The 19,336-nt window shown below is 37.0% G+C and overlaps 1 protein-coding gene across 2 annotated transcripts in view; it reads left to right on the top strand.

The window, feature by feature from the left end:
• Positions 1–14,082, top strand: part of LOC128691625 (uncharacterized) — a 29,159-nt gene extending 15,077 nt beyond the window's left edge. Inside the window, exons 2-9 of one of the 2 annotated variants that reach the window (XM_053780460.2) lie at positions 5,065–5,130; positions 7,744–7,834; positions 8,166–8,255; positions 8,794–8,886; positions 9,252–9,347; positions 11,983–12,075; positions 12,844–12,951; positions 13,625–14,082. In XM_053780460.2, the coding sequence (XP_053636435.2) occupies positions 5,065–5,130; positions 7,744–7,834; positions 8,166–8,255; positions 8,794–8,886; positions 9,252–9,347; positions 11,983–12,075; positions 12,844–12,947 (633 nt within the window). In that variant the 3' untranslated portion in view covers positions 12,948–12,951; positions 13,625–14,082. The remainder of the gene's footprint in view (positions 1–5,064; positions 5,131–7,743; positions 7,835–8,165; positions 8,256–8,793; positions 8,887–9,251; positions 9,348–11,982; positions 12,076–12,843; positions 12,952–13,624) is intronic. The other variant, XM_053780461.2, reaches the window with a different exon arrangement.
• The last annotated feature ends 5,254 nt before the right edge of the window (positions 14,083–19,336 follow it).

The raw sequence follows: 19,336 nt of genomic DNA, 5'->3' as shown, positions 1-19,336 counted from the left end.
TGGGAGGGTGTGTAAAGGAAGAAAGTTGAAAGTGATCATAAATAAGAGTAAGGTGATGAGGGTATCAAACGAGTTAGGTAAAGAAAAATAGATATTACATTTAAGGGAGGGATTATGGAAGAAGTAAATGTGTTCAGAGATTTTGGAGTAGACTTGTCAGCAGATGGGTTTATGAAGGACGATATTAACAATAGCACTGATGAAGATAAAAAGGTGAGTGGTGCGTTGAGACATCTGTAGAGACAAAGAACGTTATCCGTGGAGGCAAAGAAGGTAGTGTAAGAGAGCATAGTGGTACCAACACTCTTATATGGGTGTGAAGCTTGAGCAGTGGAGATGTCGTGTCTAAGGGCAATGTGTAGTGTAAATATTATTAGGAGAATTCGTAGTGTATAAACTAAGAAGAGGTATAGAGTTACTAAAAGTATTATACAGAGGGAGGAAGAGAGATTGTTGAGGTGAATTGGTCATTTAGAGAGGATGGAGCAAGATGACTTGGAGTGTGTATAAATCAGTAGTGGAGGGAAGAAGGGGTAGGGGTCGTCCTAGGAAAGGATGGATGGAGGTGGTAAAAAAGGGTTTTGTGTGCAAGGGGCTTGGACATGCAGCAGGCATGTGTGAGCGTGTTAAACAGGAGTCAATAGAGACATATGGCATTTAGGACATGGCGAGCTGTTTTATGAAGGGATTCAGGGAAACCGGTTCGCCGAACTTGAGTCCTGGAGGTGGGAGGTACAATGCCTGCACTTTAAGGAAGGTGCAGTTGTAATTTTCATGTAGAGTCAATTTGTTAATTAAAAGATTAACAAGCTTGGCTTGTATTTTTGGAATGAGTTTATGGTAAAGTTATCTAAAAGATGGGTGTCAGATGTCTGGACAGGGGAGAAATTTCATCTCTTGCCATAGGCGCTGTTTTACGTAGATACACCCCTGTGCTGGAACCATTAACATTATTTCACGTTGTTTAGCAACTTTATTGTTTGCCTTTGTCGGTCACATTCAGCTTTATAAAACTCCAAACTTGATATTCTTGTATTGCTGTTGTCTTCACGTAAACAACTCTAAGGAATGATTTCAATGAAAGACACTACGTTAGCAGGGAAACCGTTATGAGAAGATCTTGTATATATATATATATATATATATATATACATATATATATATATATATATATATATATATATATATGATGACACTGTGCTCTTGGGAGATTCTGAAGAGAAGTTGCGGAGATTGGTGGATGAATTTGGTAGGGTGTGCAAAAGAAGAAAATTAAAGGTGAATACAGGAAAGAGTAAGGTTATGAGGATAACAAAAAGATTAGGTGATGAAAGATTGAATATCAGATTGGAGGGAGAGAGTATGGAGGAGGTGAATGTATTCAGATATTTGGGAGTGGACGTGTCAGCGGATGGGTCTATGAAAGATGAGGTGAATCATAGAATTGATGAGGGGAAAAGAGTGAGTGGTGCACTTAGGAGTCTGTGGAGACAAAGAACTTTGTCCTTGGAGGCAAAGAGGGGAATGTATGAGAGTATAGTTTTACCAACGCTCTTATATGGGTGTGAAGCATGGGTGATGAATGTTGCAGCGAGGAGAAGGCTGGAGGCAGTGGAGATGTCATGTCTGAGGGCAATGTGTGGTGTGAATATAATGCAGAGAATTCGTAGTTTGGAAGTTAGGAGGAGGTGCGGGATTACCAAAACTGTTGTCCAGAGGGCTGAGGAAGGGTTGTTGAGGTGGTTCGGACATGTAGAGAGAATGGAGCGAAACAGAATGACTTCAAGAGTGTATCAGTCTGTAGTGGAAGGAAGGCGGGGTAGGGGTCGGCCTAGGAAAAGTTGGAGAGAGGGGGTAAAGGAGGTTTTGTGTGCGAGGGGCTTGGACTTCCAGCAGGCATGCGTGAGCGTGTTTGATAGGAGTGAATGGAGACAAATGGTTTTTAATACTTGACGTGCTGTTGGAGTGTGAGCAAAGTAACATTTATGAAGGGGTTCAGGGAAACCGGCAGGCCGGACTTGAGTCCTGGAGATGGGAAGTACAGTGCCTGCACTCTGAAGGAGGGGTGTTAATGTTGCAGTTTAAAAATTGTAGTGTAAAGCACCCTTCTGGCAAGACAGTGATGGAGTGAATGATGGTGAAAGTTTTTCTTTTTCGGGCCACCCTGCCTTGGTGGGAATCGGCCAGTGTGATAATAAAATATATATATATATATATATATATATATATATATATATATATATATATATATATATATATATATATATATATATATATATATATATATATATATATACATATATATATATATATATATATATATATATATATATATATATATATATATATATATATATATATATATATATATATATACATGTCCTCAGTAGTAGTTTCGAATTTTGCTGACTGCGATCTTTCTTTGTACATTCCAGCTTGTTTCTGCGTGGTGCGTTGATATAAAAATCGCTCGAAAGGTCAGAACATACAGAACATGATTGAAATAGCTTGAATCCATGCTTGAGGCTCACTGACGTGCGTGGGCTGGGAAAGAAACATGACTTGTGAACCAGGCTGCCCAGTCTATGTGGCATTTGTGTGGCAGAGCGGACTAGAGCGCTCTCTGGGAATCTTGACCGTCCCCAGTAATAGTTTCGAATCCTGCTAACTGTGATCTTTCTTTATATGTATTTTTATATTCTTTTTTTCAATACGTCGGCCGTCTCCCACAGAGGCAGTGTGACCCAAAAAGAGAAGCAATACTTTCACCCTCATTCACACATAATCACCATCATAGCAGAATTGCTCATATACGATAGTTTAGATATCATTCCACTCTTCCAGTATCCCAAACCTCTCCTTTAATGTCACTGTTGCAAATTGGTCTATGATGTGCTCAGATTCAGTTTCTTCTCTTTCTACACTCAGCATAGATAATCACAGAGTCTTGACCCACAGACGATCTCAAATACGAAATTATTAGTTTTAACTTGCTGCATGATCTCTCACAGCTGGTGTTGGAAACTGCGGCGGTTAGCATGATCTGAATAGCAATGTTATGATTGGGAAAGATGCTCTCATCTCCATACTGAACAATAAATTCGAGAAACTCTTCAGCTCTTGATATTTTCATGTTGGCCCGACTTTATAGCAACCTTCCGCAATCCAAAATTTCTTCATATAGCTGCTATCCATCAACATCAGAACTACAATTCCCCCAAATTTTTGCACGTCAGTGCGAAAATTTGGTGTCAGTGCCATGCAAACGAGTGAATCTTTCATCCATTTCTCTGTAAAGACGGTCGAGTGTTCCCTTCATGATTCTTTTAATTTCCTCCTTGGTTGTTAACCCACCGTCTCTCGAGTTCTAATCAGCCATTCGTTTCTCTCGTCTCAGCTTCAATATTCCATTCTTGACAGAGACCGAGTCCTTCTTCGAGTGATTTACTGCCCAACATCTCTCTTTCATCATCAAAATGATCTCGGGGAGCTTCAAATCCAGGGTAGCATCGTGAAAGTTCATGATTGGTTCCTGCAGCCTCTAATGAATACGGTCAATGCGAGCGTACATGCAGCGAATGGCTGCATGTACATGCAGCGAATGGCTGCATGTACATCCACTAAGTGTTAAACCGACAATCTAGTAGTTCCATTTCGTTCTTCTCTAGCTGTTTCACAATGTCTTCAATTATGCCCTCAGAATCCTTCTGGCTTAACTGGATAAAACCAAGGAAGAACTCTCTAAAACGGACTATTTTTCCTCTCAAAATCATCTTTCACCTACCTCACTACATCTGACATCTGTTCACGGTATGCCTGATCAGGATTCGATTTGAACATGAGACCAAAGTACTTGATTTTAGGAATGATTCTCAGTAAAATCTGGCGAACAGTGGAAGCCATTATGTGGATGAATTCGTTCTGGACACCCGGTGAAAGATAAGACCTGGCTAGTAGTTTTAGTAAGCCAAGGAAATTTCCCACATTGGAGTCATCGTCCAGCTGAAATGACTTCCTGTGTCCTCGCAAAGCCAGGTTCTCTGTCGCAAGGAATTTTATGCACTGAAGGATTCTCTTCAGTATATCACGCCACTTCTACTTTTCCTTCTCTATCTGTGACTGAAGTTCCGCGTCAATAACTACTCTGTTTTCGATTAAATTTCCATTCAGGTGCTATCCAATGGTTCAATCCACATTCCTGGCACTTTCAATAAGAACATTAAATTTCACAGATTATGCACAAAATTCTAGACTACCTCTCTAGTTTGCGCAGGAGAATGGTCTTATTGCCAAATGTCACTGAACAGTGGTACTGTGAGGTATGTGGTCATGTTGCTCCCAGCACTGTATTTTTATCTAATAATTTATGTAAGTGGTTTAACACTCTAGCCATCTTAGTGCTTCTCACCCCTGATAATCAGAAACAAATCATTCATTTGAAGAAAAAAAAAATTTCACTGTACATGAATGGTTTGTCTGTTACAGCAACAACTTCATATGTAGAGGAAAGGATCTTTGCTGCGAATAGAATTAAAACCTTCCCAAGAAAACATCAAGGTAAAGAAAGATTGCACAACTTTGCTCTCCTAACATTTCAGACAGAATTATTGCAAAAGCTTTACGGCAAGCAGAGCTAATGATCGTTTTGCTCTAATCTAAAATTAAGAAGAATACCATTGAATTATATTAAAAATGACAACATAAAGAGTATTTTATTATTACTGCTTCCTGTTTTATTTATTAAATGAATCATTAAAACAAATATTAATATACTTACTTTATTATTAATATTAAAACGCCTTTAATGTCAATTTTTCACCACATGCCACCTACTGTACGTTTGTAAACTATTTTAAACAAATGTGTCAAGAAATTATAACCTTATAATGAGATACTTAACATGAGCAATACGTCGAAAAACAAAAGCATAATTAAAATATTGCAATTACCCTGTGTTGCCAATAATATCACGGAGATACGTAGGCGTTTATAAACGTCTGAAGGATAAGACCTTGGCGATAATTAGCCTGTCAGCCTTTATAACGGGTCACTCTTTGTTCCCAGGTCATCCGGTGTTCTCTTCTCCTGGTCTTAACATCGAGTTCCACTCGATCGAAGGCAACTATCATGGTAAAGTTGTGAGGTGTTTAAACTTGTTCTTTTTTAATGTTAATTCAGTTTCGAAAATTTTACTAAAATTTATACATCACATTATGTTATAATTATTATTATTATTATAATAAAAAAGAAGCTCTAAACCACAAGGGCTATACAGCTTGTTATAATTATGTCTTAAGTTTCATTACTGAATTTATTTAACATTTTGATCCTTTATTATTATTATTATTATTATTATTATATGTGAAAACATGTGTTAAATTCATGTGGATCATACAAAAACATACTTACTGATATAGGAAGTAGAGTAGAGTAGGAAGTGAACATTTTCGATAATTATCTCAGTGACGTTGTTACACACCATTAAACTACTTGTGTAGCTCATTAATAATTTTCCACTATTATATTAATGATATGTAATTCTGCTAAATTGGTGGCTAAGACACCTGGAGGTTACTCCGGGGATCAACGCCCCCGCGGCCCGGTCCATGACCAGGCCTCCCGATGGATCAGGGCCTGATCAACTAGGCTGTTACTGCTGGCCGCACGCAGTCCAACGTACGAGCCACAGCCTGGCTGATCCGGCACTGACTTTAGGTATCTGTCCAGCTCTCTCTTGAAGGCAGCCAGGGGTTTATTGGCAATTCCCTAATGCTTGATGGGAGGCTGTTGAACAGTTTTGGGCCCCGGACACTTATGGTGTTTTCCCTTAGTGTACCAATGGCGCCCCTACTTTTTATTGGGGGCATTTTGCATCGCCTGCCCAGTCTTTTACTTTCGTAGGGAGTGATTTCTGTGTGCAGATTTGGGACCATTCCTTTCAAGATTTTCCAAGTGTAGATTATGATATATCTCTCTCTCCTGGGTTCCAACGAGTACAAGTCAAGTGCTTCCAAGCGTTCCCAGTAGTTAAGGTGCTTGACAGAACTTATACGTGCAGTAAAGGATCTCTGTACACTCTCTAGATCTGCGATTTCACCTGCTTTGAGTGGAGATGTTAATGTACAGCAGTATTCCAGCCTAGAGAGAACAAGTGATTTGAAAAGGATCATCATTGGCTTGGCATCTCTCGTTTTGAAAGTTCTCATGATCCATCCTATCATTTTCTTTGCACGTGCGATCGTGGCACTGTTGTGATCCTTGAAAGTGAGATCCTCAGACATTACTACTCCCAGGTCCCTTACATTATTTTTCCGCTCTATTGTATGGCCGGAGTCAGTAGTATACTCTGTTCTAGTTATTATCTCCTCCAGTTTTCCATAACGGAGTAGTTGGAATTTGTCCTCATTGAACATCATATTGTTTACCGTTGCCAACTGGAAAACTTTGTTTATATCTTCTTGGAGGTTAACCGCGTCCTCAGCAGATGACAGCCTCATGCAGATCCTAGTATCATCCGCGATTCTCGTGTATCTTTATTGCCGCAATGTTTCTCCTGCGTAGCAGAATTCTTTAGTTGAATAAGGATTCGAATTTCATCCTGGCGATAGTGAAAGATTTGAAGTGTTCAGTTCCTACGTCTGCGGCTGAGAGATAAACACCGAAAAATTTCCTCTTCATTCCATCCATTGTTTCCAGTGAAAGTTTTCGGCGACATAGATAATCAAGAGTTGCATTCGTGTCTTCTTTTTCATCTACCTACCTACCTACCAGGAGTCTACCTGGAGGGTATTTCGAGGATCAACGCCCCCGCGGCCTGGTCCATGCTCAGGCCTCCCGGTGGATCAGGGCCTGATCAACTAGGCTGTTACTGCTGATCGCACGTAGTCCAACGTATGAACCACAGCCCGACTGATCTGGCACTGACTTTAGGTATCTGTCCAGCTCCCTCTTGAAGACAACCTGGTGGGAGGCTGTTGAACAGTCTTGGGCCCCGGGCACTTGTTGTGTTTTCTCTTAGTGTACTAATGGCGCCCCTACTTTTCACTGGGGGTATGTTGCCTGCCTCTTTTATGGAGTGGGGCTATATCCGTTTTTTTAATGACTCTGAAATCTCACCTGTATCTATGCTCCTTCTCCATAGCATACTTTGGGTCCGCGAAAGGGATTTCTTGCGGTTCTTATTGAAGACAGAGTTCCACGAGTCTGGGCCTGGGGCTGAGTGCATGGGCATGTTAGCTAATTTTACATCCATTCACTTAATGCAAAGACAGTTCTTTTATTTAGTCTTTTACCATTTGATTTAATTCTAGGAGCTATTCCAAATCACATGGGTATAGTAACATAGCTGGTACAATATCTTTCAGTTACATGAAAGCAGTCAGAATTATATAAATTATATTTCTGTATTGGTATATCAATGATTATGTATTGAAAGTGCACTACGAAAGAAAATGAACACACTGGCATCGCATAAGAGATCAACAAATGTTGAATGAACAGGCGAAGAATTAATTGTATAAGTTCCAGCTATGAAACTGTTAAGATAATTGGCTTCAGTGAAATATGTTACCAAGAACCAGATGACGGAGAACAACAAGAAACTTTTAAAATGTAAGTATAAAGCATTGCCTTAAATAAAAAAAAAATTATGACCTAAAACACTGATAACTGGTTTCTAAGAGAGAATTCTCCTAAACATATCACATAAACATATCTTGAATAATTTATGTTGTATCGTCACAGCTGAAACTGACATTTATGATGGCGGTGTGCGGTCTGGCTGCTGCCTTACCAACCCCAGACATCGTAGTTGTCCCTCAACCTGTTCGCTCTGGTAAGAATAACCATACATAACATGCTCAATTAGGTTCAGAAGTTTCAACTTAATGAAATATGACAAACTACTCTTGGAGGACAAATTACTTTTGTTTAGAGGGAATGTATGGATGGCAAGGAAAGATTTACTACAAAAATTTTCTTTGGACTGGTTGTTACAAAAACGGTTTCCATAAGCAGCTCCCTTGTTAGTGTAGGAAAAGAAACCGTAAACGGGATTTTGCTAATTTATATTTTCTATTAACATTGTTTACCTTATTTTTACGGAGAAAAAATGACAGTTTTTATACATTTTATCCTCATTCTTATTTGGAGCTTGTTATTCATAGATTTCATCGGCTATGGAACTGGCGACACCTTCCTGGACAGCGCACTGCACTCCAAGATGGAGGAGGGAGCACCAGCTCAGAGTGACGCACGTAAGTTGTTGTTACGATAGACGTAAGTCTTCACGATAGACGTAAGAAGTTGTTGTAGTGATAATTTTAGTGACAATACTGAAACTGATGGTCATCCTGTGATTATATGCGTATTATTTAGCATTTTAGTTAGCATTACAGGGTTATTTGATAACACTATAATCTAGACCATTAAAATATGTAGTTGAAGCCTCTTGAAAAAACGAGATTTTTACTAAAAAAAAAAACTTTTATTCTCGTTTACGACACTTTGGGGTCCTAATACGACTGCTCGTCCAAAGGCTACCTAACACACACACACACACACACACACACACACACACACACACACACACACACACACACACACACACACACACACACACACACACACACACACACAACTTGGCACAATTGGGTAAGAAAGTAGTTATGTAGTTATTTATTTGCAACCCAAGATTTATGGTATCGTAAGGGTACTTTACAATCAGGGAAATTCTAGTGTTCAACATGCTGCCTATTTCTTTATACCTAAAGCGATACTGCCTAACTCTTTCAGAGGTTCTTGGCGTCTTGATTGGCGAAGGAACTATTGGCTCTAAGGGTGAAGCCTCTCTCGACCTTCCAGGGGGAAAAGGTTTAGGAAGCGGAGGTAAGATATTAATATTTTTGTGTGTTGGTGTGAAGAATTTTGTGCAACAGTCTAATTGTACTAATAACCAAGTTGTTGAAGTTCCTTAATAAGGAAGGAAGAAGAAGAAGGAGGAGGGAGAGCAAGCACAGTGCATACTCTGAATTACCTGATCAGCGAGGGATAAGCAAATATCCATTTTAATAGTTATACAAGGATACATTTAGAAATATAAATTCTCTTAAGAATTTTATATCCATATCACTTCTTAACTAAAGTATTTACCAGGCTGTGGGGTGAGATGAATCCTCTGTGAAAACTTGCACTGAGTTGCAGATGGTGGCTATGCTAAATTTGCAAAGCTTACAGTTGGTGGCTTGTTTCAGATGTCATTATTGTTACCCCACGGTGTGGTGGTGAGACCTGCTGGCTTGCACTTTACCTTTACTCATTTGAACCCTCTCCATTATCTTTCGAGAAAGGTACGACCTATTGTAACTGTTATTTCAGATTTTCATATAAATATAAATAAATAAATATATATATATATATATATATATATATATATATATATATATATATATATATATATATATATATATATATATATATATATATATTTATTTATATATATATATATATATATATATATATATATATATATATATATATATATATATATATATATATATGCAAAACAACCACAGGGTGAGTTGAATAATAGCTATAGGCCTTTTGTGTTGTAATCAGTACATCATCAGGAGCTTGCAAAGTTGCGGAAATGAGTAAGAAATCTCAGCAGATTCATTCCAAGGGACTCTTGTAAGACTGAGGGTAGGAGGAGAGGCGAGAAGCATACAGTGCCAAGGCATACGAGTGCTGAGTGCCAGACACTTTCAGTATTTTAAGAATAGAGAATAGTCAGCCAACAAGCAAAGGTAATGGAGTGGTTAGCTAGGAAATTATCATTGGTAACATAACGGTTATCAAAATTATCAACTGGACTTCAGGGCAATATAAATGACTTAACTTTCTGAATATGGATGTGTCTGTCGTATGTCTGAGAGAAATTCCACACCTTTAAGGAAAACAGGCAAGCCACCTAAAGGGTAGACTAATGGTCGAGCCTCAAAAGGGAACACTAACCTCATGCCCTATTTCCTAAGAGTAGAACCCAGGCAGCTAAGGCAATCCATAGCATTCACATAAGAATCTGGTTTAAGACTGTGCACGATAGCCTCGATAATAAACGAATCCTGCTTGAACAACCCACTACTGCCATTATATAAAGAATGTTTATCATGTTTAATATTTGCAGACTCGAGAATATTTCTTTCTAGCTATGAAGTGTATGGAACCACTTCAAACCACTTTATTACAGACCAGATTATTACAGACTCGTGTGTGGTTGAATTCTTGAGCAGACCTTACAGAGTAGTGATGCTGTGTAGTTCTAACATTTAGAGATTTGCCAGTTTGCCCCACATACGACAAGCTGCAGCCTTAGCACTCAGCCCTGTACACACCACCTACACCTAGGGGACTTCTTGATCAACATACTCTTAACAGTCTGTGAATTCTTAAAAACAACTTTTATATTGTGTCTCTTCAGGGCACTAATAAATTCTTTATGTTTGGCAGCACAAACACATTCTTGTTACTAGAGGTTATTCTAGGTTCAGTTCTATGATAAGTCTTCCTAGCTGTCAACATAGCAGGCTCTACAAACTTCTTAGGATAACATAGTTTTTTAGTGATATCGAAGATATAGTATAGTTTTAATATACGTGTAGACACAATTTTGTGTTTAAGGGGAGTTGCAATAAAGTGTGAAGAGATAATGTTAACATAGGTATAAATGTCTTATCCTGTTTGTTAAATGTTATGTTTCATTCCTGTGCCGAGTACTCAGTCATACATGATGTGTCTGTTTTAGTATTCACGTAAATTACCTGTTTTTAAGTCAGTGTTTCTTTGTAACCTTATCAATGTTAAGGTTGAGACACCATAGTTGGGAGGTAAATGATATGTGAAATCAGTTTAGGTAACATCCATTGTTTATAGTATGTTAGGTAAATAGTGGGGTGGTTGGATAACCACGGGGGGGGGGGGTATAATATGTCTGTGTGTAATATGTTCAGTGCAATGAATTGCATGGTCTGTAATGGTTTTCTAGTGGTCGCTTACATCATCAATGTGGGGTGAAAATGGATGCATCTGAGGGTACAAGTTATGTATCATTTCGAGGAATGTGTAGATAAGTGTTGTTCACTGTGTAATTCTGTTGGGTAGCTCCAACAGGTTTGGGTTAAGTGATAGGATGAGGAAACAAGGGGGGGAGGGGTTGTGCACCCACACGGAGTTGTAAGTGTGAAGTGTAATGTTAGCTTTAGGTAGGATGGTGTTACAGTTATAGCACAATATGTGTTTTATATATTATATTTTTGTACTGTCATGTTCTAAATAAAATATAAAAAAAAATTAGGCCAAAGACGGATGATGTCATCCACATATGTGAACTACTTAGCTTCACAGGGTAGGATATCTTTCAACAGCTTAGTCTGAAAAAACTCCATTTAAAATTGATTAATAGTGGAGACAATGGATATCCAATAGCATTTTCCTGACTTTGAGAGTAATATTTCTCTTCAAATTCAAACTTGCAGTCAACCACACACAACTTAATCAACCCAATAATAAGGTTCTTATCAAATGTCAGGGGTAACACATGTAATTCTTCCTGCAGATAAGTTAACAAATCAGGGACAGGTACACGGGTGAACAAAGCTGTGACGTCGAAACTTACTAGCGTGAAATCAATTGCCAAACACATCCATATTCAGAATGTTAACTCCTTTATATTGCCCTGAAGTCCTATTGGTAATTTTGATAACCGTTATGTCACCACTGTTAATTTGCTTGTTAACCATTCCAATACCTTTACTTGTGGGCTGACAATCCTCAGTTCATGTTGATGCATATATATATATATATATATATATATATATATATATATATATATATATATATATATATATATATATATATATATATATATGAATGGTTAGATTTGTTTGAATAGCAACAGCAAAACTGAGCTCTTTGTCTTATTCGCAGAATTTAGTGGAGCCAGCAAAGGCTTATCTGGAGGATTCCAAGGCAGTCTGAAGGCTGTGAGTCTTGAGGACCGCGGCTCAAGTGGTGTCTCAGGTAAGTCTCGGTGTTGCAGTATCTGAAAAAAATATTACTGGGAAATAATAAGAAGTAATTCACGTCTTGGACGTGAATTCAGTTGACTCTAGATATATTCCGATTGCTGTGCAAGCTATCCACCTATTCCATAAGCACAACTTCCTCTACTACAATACTCGCAAAACGAATAGTGTAGAGTGGAGATAAAATTCAATAGCAAAATGAAAAAAATATGTTTACGTTTGTGTGTATTTATGTAGGCATATATGCATGTACAATTTTGTATATGTATGATTGTGTGCATATACGAGTGGATATACTGTTGTTGGCATGTGTGTTCTTATGTACACAATTGTTCATATATGCATATTTAGATGTGCACTTGTGCATAAGTATACATGCGTACAGTAAAGTTTGCATATATTTGCATGCATATTTATGTGTGCATGTATATACGTATGTACATTTGCTTGTGTATATATATTTTGCCTGCATAAAGGAATGTGTGTGCGTACATATTCATACCTGTATGCATCGTATTCATGTATTTATGTAAACTTTTGCATATGCGTCTATGTGATTGTACCTACGTATGTCGTATGTATACTTCAGTGTTCAGAGCGTGACAATCAGACGAGGGTTCTAAGATTATAAACTTAAGTTCCGAGACAGACAAAAGATTACGCAGCCACTTAGGGGATACCTTATTAACTTGCAGATCAGGTCACCGACATGATAATGCTCTTTTATAACCAGGTATTATGTGAGTTCATCTCTTTTTCGAAGATCTTCGTGGACGCCACAGAGGAACCGGAGGCATCGTAGGTGGAAGTACTGGTGTTACTGGTCAGAGGAAGGACGCCCTCTTAATTGTCCCAGTCTCTGCCTAAACAGGTAAGTAAATCAATAGATATATATATATATATATATATATATATATATATATATATATATATATATATATATATATATATATATATATATATCGTGCCGAATAGGTAAAATTGGTCAATTACCAAGAACTCATTCAAAATTTAAGTCCTTTCTAAAATTTTCTCTTATACACTTAAGGATATATTTTTTCATTAATGTTACTGTAAAAGTTAATGACAGTGAATGTAAAAATTTATGATAGTGAATCTTCTTTTTTGTTCGATCAACCAGTCTCTGTGGGAGATCTTCAGTGTCAAAAAAAGTATATATATGACGTTTGTACATTTCTAGCGAGACAGCAGTTGACTGCATGATGGTGAATGTTTTTATGGGATATTATGTGGCCATCTTAGCTTGTACATAAGTCAAAGAGTCAGGAATGAAACTGGTTTGTAACTTTTGTCTTACTGTGCATAAAATCACAACAGCATGTAATGTGAAATATGCTAACTTATCACTATGGAAAAGTATCATCAACAGAACGTAACAAATACCTGATTATAGACAGAGTAAAAATCATACATTAAAAGTTGCCAGAACTTATCTAAATTATGAAATGTATAATATATTTTTATGTCTCACAGCCCAAATTTTATACCATTCTATTTATGTACTCATATTACTTTATTTTCAGTGACGACTCACAGTTCTCAGAGCAATAGGGGCCCCAGTCATCCAACACACCAGTACCAGAACTGTCGTATGTCACGAACCTGGAGAGATTACACATCGAAACTTCGAATTATGGAGAACCATTGGAGACCTTTACATCAAAATTATAAAAACAAGAAGAAATCCGCATTAAAGATATCCAGATGTCAGCACTCTATGATGGACAAGAACTTCATAAACTCTTAGACACCGGAAAAAGTTAATTACGAGACTTGTGAACACCAACGTACCAAAAGAAAGAAACTTTTGAGGCCTTCATAACAGGACTCTACAAAATACATCATACTGAACTGTACATGTAGATGAATGACTTGGATTTTTAAACATACACATAAACTTTCTAAACATTAAATAAATGACCTACTGTAGATGTTTCGCACACTTCATGAATAAATCAACAAATGCTTAACCACTTGCTAACATCTTTTCTATTTCCTGGACACAGAGAACTTTTCAGCGATGATTGTGTATGTCTTGTAAATTCAGAGATTCTTATGAGGATCATGTTGGACAATACATAATGAAATATATAATTTCAGAAAGCTTTATTGTAAAAATAAATAAGATTATTAATGAATAATATCAGACAGCATCAGAGAGGTCTAGAAAACGATTGGTTGGTTGGTTGATTTTGTTTGAAGCCTTTCGAACCACAAGGGTCATTAATGCAGCGTGACATTGTTCACCACCAGTCAAGAATATCGTAATCCCAAATAAAGGCCTATTGGGACTAAAGTAAACGATAAGTGTATTTAATTGTAAGAGAAGACTTAAGGAAATTCAATGCGAGATCATCTACAAAAATTATCTCTCTGTCCACAACAGAACTCGGCATCAGAGTACCGAGTACTTAATCCACAACACCAGTCTGGCATTGTGGATATATATATATATATATATATATATATATATATATATATATATATATATATATATATATATATATATATATATATATATATATATATATATATATATATATATATATATATATATAATATATATATATATATATATATATATATATATATATATATATATATATATATATATATATATATATATATATATATATATATATATATATATAATATATATATATATATATATATATATATATATATATATATATATATATATATATATATATATATATATATTATATATATATATATATATATATATATATATATATATATATATATATATATATATATATATATATATATATATATATATATATATATATATATATATATATATATATATATATATATATATGTGTGTGTGTGTGTGTGTGTGTGTGTGTCCTGCCGAATATGTAAAACTGGTCAATTAGCAAGAACTCATTTAAAATTAAGTCCTTTCTAAAATTTTCTCTTATACATTTAAAGATATATTTTTTTTCATTAATGTTAATGTAAACATTTTTAATTTTGCTCCAAAAGAATCTTAGAAAACTTACCTAACCTTATTATAACAAGAGCAATTTATTTTCGCCTAACCCAACTAAATATATTTTAGATTTGTTTACAATAATTTAATGCTAAACAAACACAATGAAATATACTTTCTTCGTTAGGTTCAGAATGATTTTGGCGAAATTATTGTATACACAAATTTTCACTTGTCTTATAAGGCAAGATGAACGTTGCTATTTAAGCCAAGATCGCAAGTTCTGCCTATTCGGCACGACATATATATATACATATATACATGCCAAACGCTTTCGTGATTTCTTACATTATCAATGAATTAAAAAAATAAAAGATTAACAGGAACTCATATCTTTTTATGATAATGTATCTTAAATTTTCCCAAAATTTTATTAATTATAAGTGAATCCAATTTATTTTCAAAACTATTTCTTATAAGACTTGATTCTTGACTATGGACTTAAATATAAAAATATGATTATAAATGACCATAATTTTTAAAGGGATGGACCGGTAAGCCAGAGGAAGGCCTCGGTCAGATGGCCAAAGCTCCAAAGGCGGGTCATCATCTGACTTAGGCCCGCGTCAGGAAACATTTATTCTGTTTCCTGACGAACCTTACCTAACCTAACCTAACCATGGACTTACTAGATACAACTTTCTCAGCCTTTTGTAATTCAGTTGGATGGTTAAAATATCTCACATGAATAAACAGAGCATCAGAATGTTGTCCTCTTCTATATTTATATTGTTTTAATCTTAGTTCAAGACTTTTACAAGTTTGACCGTAATAAACGTTATCACACACTTTACAAGGAATCTTGTAGACACAGCCGTCAACATTTCTGGGGTATTTTTTTTTTTATCATTTTTTTTTACTTTATCAAGATTTTTAAATACAACTTTGATATTAAAATTCTTAAGTAGAAAAGGCATATCAACAACGTTTTCATTGTAAGAGAGAACCAACATATTTATAGTTGAATAAGGTCGTGATAAGGAATTAGGACAACCAATCTTTCAACAAAAAATATGTTGGTTCTCCCATACCATGAAAACTTGGTTGATATGCCTTCTGTTTTAAGAATTTTAATATCGAAGTTGCATTTAAAAATCTTGATACAGTGAAAAAAAATGGATAAAAATTTCCCCCAGAATTGCTGACGGTTGTGTCTGAAAGATTCATTGTAAAATATGTGATACAGTTTATTACGGTCACACTTGTAAAAGTCTTGAACTAAGATTACGACACCATAAATATAGCATTACAAATGGACAAGATTATAATGATCTGTTTATTCATGTGAGAAATTTTAACCATCCATTTGTTTTTTTAAAAGGCTGAGAAAGTTATATCTAGTAAAATGATACTTATACAGTTCAGTTCAGGACATTTATTAAAGGAAACGTTTCGTCACGAGTGGCTTCTTCAGTCCTAATACAGAGATAACTAAGAAAACGAGTATTTATAGTGCCAGGAGTCGGGTGAAATGTCGCATGGGCAGCACTAGCAGTGTGATAAATGGTTTAAAACCGACAAGTTGAAGATTGAGACACTTATGCAACATATGGGAATCTTTATTGAAGAAACTTTTCGCCACACAGTGGCTTCATCAGGCCAATACAAATCAGAAGGGTGAAAGGAGAGGAGGAGTTTGAGGTAATCAGTCCCTCAGCCTGGAGTCGATGTGTTCAGTCCATCAATCTAGCAGAAAGTACAGCATAGGGCCGTAGAAGTGGTTTATATACTGTAGTCAGGAGGAGGCGGGGTCATAAGGGTACCATCCACCAGTCGAAGTAGGTCTTCGTCCAAAGGCTGAGGGACTGATTACCTCAAACTCCTCCTCTCCTTTCACTCTTTTGATTTGTATTGGACTGATGAAGCCACTGTGTGGCGAAATAAAGATTCCCATATGTTGCATAAATATCTCAATCTTCAGTACTAGTAGTGGTAGTAGTAGTAGTAGTAGTAGTAGTAATTATGGAGAGACGGGTTGGAGAAGGACCTGTCGACATCATGTTACAGCGGTCTCCAAAATGGATAATATCTTGTTGATTAGCAATTTGGAGATAGTGTAAATGCCGGACTTTTGATGGATAATGTTACTGACCGCAATTAGGGAAGCTTCTATGCACTTTCGCCGTCGTAAATCGTCTCCCTTAATTACTAGTCTAGCCTCACTGAATGTCATGAGGTGTCCAACATCGTCCCTATGTTGAACACACGCGTTTTTACGGTAGTCATTGCTGCAAGCGTTTTTGTGTTTCTTGATCCTAACATCCAGAGATCTGGCTGTTTCCCCCACATATACTTTGTCACACACCCCACATGTTTTTTTTTTTTTTTTGTACTAGGATTTTAATAGTAGCTGAAAAGCTGGTGGATGTTTTAGCTAGTTTTCTGTCAAAAAATTTTGGAGCTTTAGTTGCAATGTCTCTGACCGATAAAACAATGTAACTTGAAAGCTTTTCTTCAAGTTGATTATCGTTGGTCTTGTTGAGGATACGTGTCGAACGTTTCCTGCAGTCACGTATGAGGTGTAGGGGGAAGTATAGTGAACTAAAAGAATGTGTTATGCATGTACGTTCTTCCTCGAAGAACTGCGGACTGGAAATTCTGTAAGCTCTCAGAAAGAAGCCTATAACTGCTCCTCTTTTAGTTCTGGTGTCATGGTGAGAGAAGAAATGTAGAAGATCGTTCTTGTAGGTAGGTTTACGGTAGACTTTAAAAGAAAGTTTATTTTCGCCAGTGAGTGGAAGATCAACGAGAAATGATAGTTAGTTGTCCTTCTCTTCCTCTGGTGCAAACTTAATAGTAGGTTCCGGCGTGTTGATGGTGTTGAGGATATCACGTACATCTGGATTTTTGGGTATAATGACCAAAATGTCATCAACGTACCGCAGCCATAATACTGCACTAAGGGGTGAGCTAATGGTCAGCACGAACACTTATTTATATTTGTTGTTTTCGAAACTAAAACAGTTCTAACGAACACATAGTTCGACAAGGCTCACAAAATCAGTGATCAACTGCAACAATGGTATTTCAGTTGATCATATATATATATATATATATATATATATATATATATATATATATATATATATATATATATATATATATATATATATATATATATATATATTTTTTTTTTTTTTTTTTTTTTTTTATAATATATAGGGAAGTACCACCTCTATAGCTGGAATGGGGACCCTCATCCTCAGAGAAGACAATAAACGTACCTCAGAGAAAACTCAAGGTTCTCCCCGGAGCTGTTTGAATATTTTCTTCTCCTACCACCCCCTATATATTTTTTATTCTATGTGAACATTTATTAATAAACAAAATACATTTACAGAAAAAAACATAAACATGAATACAATGGCACAATGTATCAAAGATGATGAATTTCCTCCAGCTCCTCCGAGGCTGGACGTGAGCCAAGTATGCAGCAAGCATTTCCCCTCTGGATGGCGACGCTGAGGCGCTGGAACATGAAAGTGGCTGCCCTTGGGTCCCTGGTGGTGTCGATGAGTCTGGAACCCAATTCTTTAAGGAAACGTGTGGCATTTTTTCCCCATGATCCCAAGGTCTCCGATCCCACTGGGACAAATTGATACTGTTGGCTAATGTCCCTGTACTTGCTGATCTTGTACTCCTCCCTGTGGTCAGCAGCTCCTCCCTGTCGCCCCACACTGTGATGGATATAGGTGTCAGCCAGTGTGGACACACAGGTATAGTCCCATGCTAAGAGCTTGCCATTCTTCCAAGGATAGATGGTGATCCCGTCGGGGCGGTTTGCTGGGTTGTGGGTATTGTTTGCTGCAAGTGATCGTGGCTCCCTCTCGGCAGGGCATCCAGCTGTAGCAAGGGTTCTCTTAATGATGTCGTTGACCTCATTGTGTTTTGCATGCCAGCCCTTGGTTTTGGAACAGTTAAGACCATGTAGACCGTATTGGTCTGCTTGCACTTCGCCGCAAATACACATATATTCTGTGTGAATTGGGGCAGCAAGGCGCAGAGCCACTGCAATACGGAGGGTCTTAGGGTCGAGTCGCGTTCCCATTGCCGATATGGGAACTGTTTGGAGGAAGTCCCCGGAGTGATGTGCACTCACAGCCTGGAGACGGGCAATCTCCCTATCTGATGTTGCAGCCCTGAGCATGTTGGCAAGCACCTTTTCAGTAATTGGGCTATCCCAGCTTGACTGTTTGTGAGCCAGTGCTGCACTAGGGTT

The sequence above is a fragment of the Cherax quadricarinatus genome, chromosome 26 (assembly GCF_038502225.1).
Source record: "Cherax quadricarinatus isolate ZL_2023a chromosome 26, ASM3850222v1, whole genome shotgun sequence".
NCBI lineage: Eukaryota > Metazoa > Arthropoda > Malacostraca > Decapoda > Parastacidae > Cherax > Cherax quadricarinatus.
The sequence above is the reverse complement of the archived record's forward strand: the minus strand, read 5'-3'. Positions and strand labels throughout refer to the sequence as shown.